This window comes from Opisthorchis viverrini (genome assembly GCF_000715545.1).
Source record: "Opisthorchis viverrini unplaced genomic scaffold opera_v5_67, whole genome shotgun sequence".
NCBI classification, from domain to species: Eukaryota; Metazoa; Platyhelminthes; class Trematoda; order Opisthorchiida; family Opisthorchiidae; genus Opisthorchis; species Opisthorchis viverrini.
This window is the reverse complement of record NW_008751722.1, coordinates 223,443-229,442: the sequence shown is the minus strand read 5'-3', so window position 1 is coordinate 229,442 and position 6,000 is coordinate 223,443. Positions and strand designations below refer to the sequence as shown.

Here is a 6,000-nt window from a genome sequence, read left to right as displayed (position 1 = left end):
TGCACAGAGTGTAGTGCTGGATTGTCTGCCGGTCAAAACAGTTTAGTTTAATACCTAGACAGCTTGGTTGGGAAAACGGACAGTTATAAAAATATCATCAGATTGACTTAAGCAGTCTCCTGGGGATAAAGTTTCACCATTTGTGGATATCAGCACAATTTATTTCAAACCGCGCATCCCCTTGTTTGCTGAAACTATTGCAACAGTTATGTATTGCGTAGTTGGCGGTGGAGGTCTGACGGGTACATGAAACAACAAATTTTACTGATAGTTTCGCGGTTTTCGCATCCTTACAGATTCAAACAATCCTGTTTCGATATTTTACAATATTTCGTTGCAGCTTTCCGAGCCGCTGTGCTCATTCAATGTTGGTATAGAAAGGTTGTTGCGAAACTCGAGGTTCGCAGACAATGTGCATGGCGCGTTCTACAAGCCTTTGAATACACAAGAGATGAAGGTGATTTGAACCGGGTACGTTGGTATGAATCTCATCTTGTTTATGGCATCCGTTGCTGGACTAGGCAATTCTATGTAGGGTTCACACACCAATCGGCAATGTTACACTCAAGTAGATTCCCCTATATGGTGTTCCCATTCAGTTGTTTTCATTAACAATGATAAAAAATAACTGCCAAAGATACTACTGAACAATATTTCTTGTGATTTTGGTTTCCTTGAGTTTTTTCAAATCACACCCATTTATTTTGGGTCTGGGTTCGATGCTGAATGCATTGCTTTAATTGAAATTGTATCGATTTCAATTTACCGACGGAAGAAACACGGTTTTTAGTACCCCGTTGGTTTAAGTAAGCCAAAACCGTCATTACCCGACGTTTATAATCTCTGTGATTTCCTGTCTATATTTTTTAAGCTGCACATAGTGAGATCCTCAGAATAAGAGCAGAACCTTCGTGGCATGTTCATCACAACTGAGATCGTAATGGTTTAAAATCGGGTCCGACTGGTTTCACATGTCAATCGTTTTTATCACCCAAATCGTTTTGCTTCTAACCAGTTGCAGGGCATTTTACATTTTCAGTTTTATTTGGCATGCTCGAAGGACAACCCATACCAGCCACTAGTGGAGTCAACTGTTTAGGTTTATTGTACAGGGACGAGAAGACAGCAGGCTCGAATAATACCAAACCGTCATACTGAACCTTCAGTGGTGATATTCATTCACCAGATTTGAGCGCATGTTCTTCTAGGTATAAGGACAGAGTAAAATATCTTGTGAAGAAAATCATTCATGATACTGACACATACGGTAGCCTGTTTGCAAACATGTTCTGCTGCTTAATTCTGAGCGTTTGTTTCCACTGGTTATTTGTGAGTCTTAATTTGGCAAGTTCGGTTTAAAAAAGCCCAGTATATCTCAAAAGCAGGAAAATCGCTCCCCCCAGTCTTTTTTAATGGCAAAACTATTGAAAAAAAGTATTGTCACGAATTGGGGGTAGCTCAGGCATGAGGCTTGATTGTTAGTCTGTTTGCTAAGTGTAGCAGTTCTGTTGAAACACTAAATGAACCTTAAGAAGTGGAGTGGTGTGAGGCAGACTTTTCGAACCGGTTGAGGTGGCGATATCACATGAGAGCAGCTCATATATGTTCCGAAATGATCTACCCTGAGCAGATGAACGCTTCGCTCTTCTAACGGCTTATTGTTATCAGTCATCTAAGGCCGTAGAAGGATTTGTGCCGTGGACATCCGACATACACTGTGGGCATGTTGCCATTACCCCACTATAGCATGCTAGAAACGACCAAATAGGCGAAAAGAAGTGATTTTGTGGCCATTAAATTAACTCCGTTCAAATTCCTTCTAGTGAACGTGGGTTTGCCTAGTTTGCACTTACAGCACAAATGTGGTTAATATTCTGTCATTACTGCTATTTAAACAAGAGAAATGAAGATTTTGTTTTGCATGACCAGCGGATGCAGTTTTAATGAAAGTAAAAGAATGGTGTGCCACTATATTATTTGGCTTTTTGTACACATCCAACCACGTAGTCGAGATGACTGTTAGACAGCCTCCTCAACCGTCAAAACCAATTATTTACGTAAGACAAGAGCCTTGATAGCGTAACTATATGGGTTTTAGGTCGCGGAATTTTTTGCAGAACTCAGTCGTGAAACTGTTGGTAAGTATCTCCGCATTTTCAACACAGCGTTGGCTAGTCCACTACATGCACCATTATCCTCACACGTGTTGCACCAATACCTCAGTACACTGTGGCACAATCGTCTCACGTTTGCACCACCTACTTTTTTACACTGTCTATAACTGTGAGGGTATTTTAATTTGTTGAAACCAATAAATTTAAAAAGCGACACAGTTGTCCTACAATTAATCTCTCTTCACTGAAATGAATAACTGGACTGCATTTGAGATGGTGCTAGTTTGGCCGAACAGTTGCAATCAAGGAAAACACCTGTATCATATGTAGGATCGCCCATTCCATCCTGCTATAAACACTTTGTCACTCACTTTACTTTGCTTTGGCTATCAGCTGATGAGTGGGTTGTCTAAGCTGACGCTAAAACGGACTCGCACGGATGTTAAATTAGTAGTAGCTTCAATGGCATGGGTCTTGGATAGCCCGCAGATCCAATAATTCAAAATTGGACTTACAAATGCCAATCCAGGTTTGCAGCCGACCACCTCGAAAACGACTTCATTTATGTCTCTGAGTTGCAAAGAACATGTTCAAGTCATCTGTGGGGCTAGATACTTTTGCCAAGCGTTCCTATAGCATTTGCACAAGTCTGCTTTCAACATACTTTAGGGATTACCACAAGACCATTCCTCAGTCATCAATATTCTAAAACCTAGCTCTTGTGAGCGTACAAAAGCGCCCATTGATCAGGTCTTTCAAGCATACAGTAAGACAATTTTGACGCGGACTGGTGGATTCGGACTGTGGACTCATATTACTTTTCTCTTATTCTCTGCGCATCCAGTTGTAGGAATGATGCAAGCAAACCTTGATTACATCCTTGGCTTTACCATTCGAAAATGTACTACAGTGCCATTTTGCTCACTTTGTGAGTGTTCTACCACACCAAATCCCAGATGGATCCATAGTCCTGGCCTTTGGGGTGTTGATCTCTAGGTCGACAGATTCCACGAGCGACCTGTCATAAACTGCAATGAACTGCAGTGAATACAACTGTTTGGGGACCGACGTTTCGGCACCAGCATATTCTGCTGATATCCACTTCCTGCTATCCTCTACTTAGTAGCGTAGTATTCGGTCAAATACAAAGCCGAACAGTATGACGGACTGTTCTGTCGAACCCCAGATGGCAATTAAATGTCAACCAACTCTCCGCTGTACATACGGAAGCTACATAGAGTTAGATTGTACGGCAAATGTTGCCACAAACGGATTTGTAATCTGTGCTGTGCTGCAAATGGATAGTTGCAGTAAACTATTGCAGACCAAACACAGTCAATGATTGGGCGAAAACGGCGACGGTACATACGCGACATACCCAACGACATGGGCTATGATTCTTTCTTCTGGAAGGTCAGCTTTTTTTTACAAAAGTGTGCGGCTCAAAAACAGGGAATAAGTACACTGATGCACGTTCAGGGACGTGTTTGAAAGTTCATCTTTGAAGCGGAAAAAGTCTGCAAGTAGACTATGTTGGATAGTTCATCCTCTATCTGAGACTCTTCGCAGCAGACAAAATAGTCCCACAAGTCAATCAACATCTGATGCAGCTTCCACATTAGTTGCAATATCTACCCAGTATCGATTTCTCTCGTTCCTGATTGACTGATTTGCTTGACAGCGTATGACAAACTGTCGCCCTCTTGTATTTGTAGCCTTGCGCGTTCTAAGGTCGTCTTCCTGATAGAATGGTGTTTCTTGATGGTCGGTAACTCTAGCATAAATCGTACAAAATAAAGGGGATCAATGTTTACTGACATTGTAAAACACGGCAGAACCCCCTTTAAAGTCTTCGTCCTAGAAGAAGATCAGCAATTACTTGAAGAATCGAACATAAGTGATGCTTGCACGGGAGTCGAATCCAATCTTCCTTGATTTCCTGGTTCCGTTCCTATGAAGGAAAGGCAACACTGCCAGCCCATGGTCCATGCGATTCCTATCAGGATATTGTCAGTCTCGTCGCCCAACTGTACCACCCATTCGGTGCCTAGCTGCATGCTCTCTGAAGGAAGCTCGGGGGCTGTGATTCTCCCAGGTTGCCCAAGCCTAGACGAAAGCTGTCAGCTCCTGAGGTTGGGATCGAGCCAGTAACCTTCCGGTCATTAAGTGTGTATATCAACCGCTGAACTCTCCCAAGCTTTACAGAGTGAGAGGGAACTTTCTGGTCTATAAACTCGCATTCTACATAAACTGCGTTTCGGTATCCATACGTCTGACAAGCGTAGGATGTTTTCCTCATAACCATGAGTGTACATGTCCTAAAAGCCTCGCTCCCGAGATCAAGGGTTTCTCGCCATGAACATAGATGTTCTTCTAGATGATCTTTCTTTTCAAATTCTCCGTATTTCACGGAGGCCACTGCAAATATATCATATCGTAATGTTGCTTGTGTTTTCGGGTCATCTAGTGTCGAATGCCCCTTGTGGTGCTGCGGCGATCTGGGTAGACAGTTCGGATGAAGTAAATTTTCCACTTGGCCAGCGTGAATTCAAGAACCTTTTGCACGTGCTTGCTTCAACAAAGGTGAGCTGAAAAGTTAGGTCCTTTATGGACCAAAGTATTTCATTCTCTTTACGCGAGCGTTCATTATATTCATGAATTTTTACTAAAACTAAGTTTAAACTGGCAGCTTGGGACAATATTCTGCAATTTTGGTACCGTACTGACCAGAAGGAATGTAGATTCAAACTACCTAAGGGTCACCCAGTGAATAACAACCTTCAGTTATCATCTGGTTTATATAGGGAACACTGGACAAGTTCGGCGGTTTCAAAATTAACTGGAGTCTTGTACAATTCAATGTTTGAAGCCTTTGTTGGTCGTGGTTAGGTTAATAACCCGGATAACTTATACTCGCTGAATCTTTTAGAGTGTGCACGCGTTTCTAAGCGCGTCTGCCGCATTTTGAGTCCATTAGATTCTCATTTCTGGAAAAATCAACGAAGAATATGAAGAACATTTGCTCTATTGAAAACTAATTGGGTGTTGAGAGGACAACCCAACCGAATTCCTCATCTGTGCTTCTCTCCATCTGAATGTGCCGCACAACGGCGCTTTCATGTGGACAACCCAACCGAATTCCTCATCTGTGCTTCTCTCCATCTGAATGTGCCGCACAACGGCCGCTTCATGTTTCAGTCGAAAAATCTTTATGGGATTTACAAGCAGTGTCTTCCCCCCAAGAAGGGATTAAAAATGGTTTTGCGATCAAGAGAGTATCATCATCACTTTTATTTACTAAGTGATGCAACAGAACCGATATAATATCCATAGTTTGGACGAAACACACCACTCATTTACTACTCGTATGCCACTCAGCAGGACAACCAATTTGTCTGCAATGAGGTGGGCATTTGATTTTTTGTATTCAGGTAAAGTAAGAATCACAGCCCTAGAATGAACTCTGCATTGTCATCGTTCATACCGTTTACGACTGGCGTACATTTTTGTGCACATGAGCGAAGGCTATTCAGACGGACTTTTGGAAAAGAACACATATCCGGGGCCATTGGATGACGCTACTAGAGCGAGTTCAAAAGAAGCATTATTTAACCGCGTTACCTGTAGGGCTGGAAACTCTTGTGAAGTATTTACACATTGGTCAGCCGTTTTTTTTTTCAAAACGTTAGACGCGATTGAAAAGAGAGTGATGTTTGTCCACTGACCGATTGTTTTTCCAGTGTGTAAAGTACTACAATTATATGCACTCTCTAATTCCAGTGCTCATGTGCAGCTGGACTTATTCTTCCAAGACAGTGGCGCTTGACAGAGACCGTAAGGAGATACCTACGGTATAGTGTTTAAAAATGGAGGGCAAGATTTTTGG

General features: G+C 42.2%; 1 protein-coding gene across 1 annotated transcript in view; it reads left to right on the top strand.

The window, feature by feature from the left end:
* Positions 1–246: 246 nt before the first annotated feature.
* Positions 247–6,000, top strand: part of T265_13433 (hypothetical protein) — a gene marked incomplete at both ends in the record, with an annotated part of 30,697 nt that continues 24,943 nt past the window's right edge. Inside the window, 3 exons of the mRNA XM_009168850.1 lie at positions 247–471; positions 2,099–2,138; positions 4,582–4,697. Coding sequence (XP_009167114.1) covers positions 247–471; positions 2,099–2,138; positions 4,582–4,697 — 381 coding nt within the window. The remainder of the gene's footprint in view (positions 472–2,098; positions 2,139–4,581; positions 4,698–6,000) is intronic.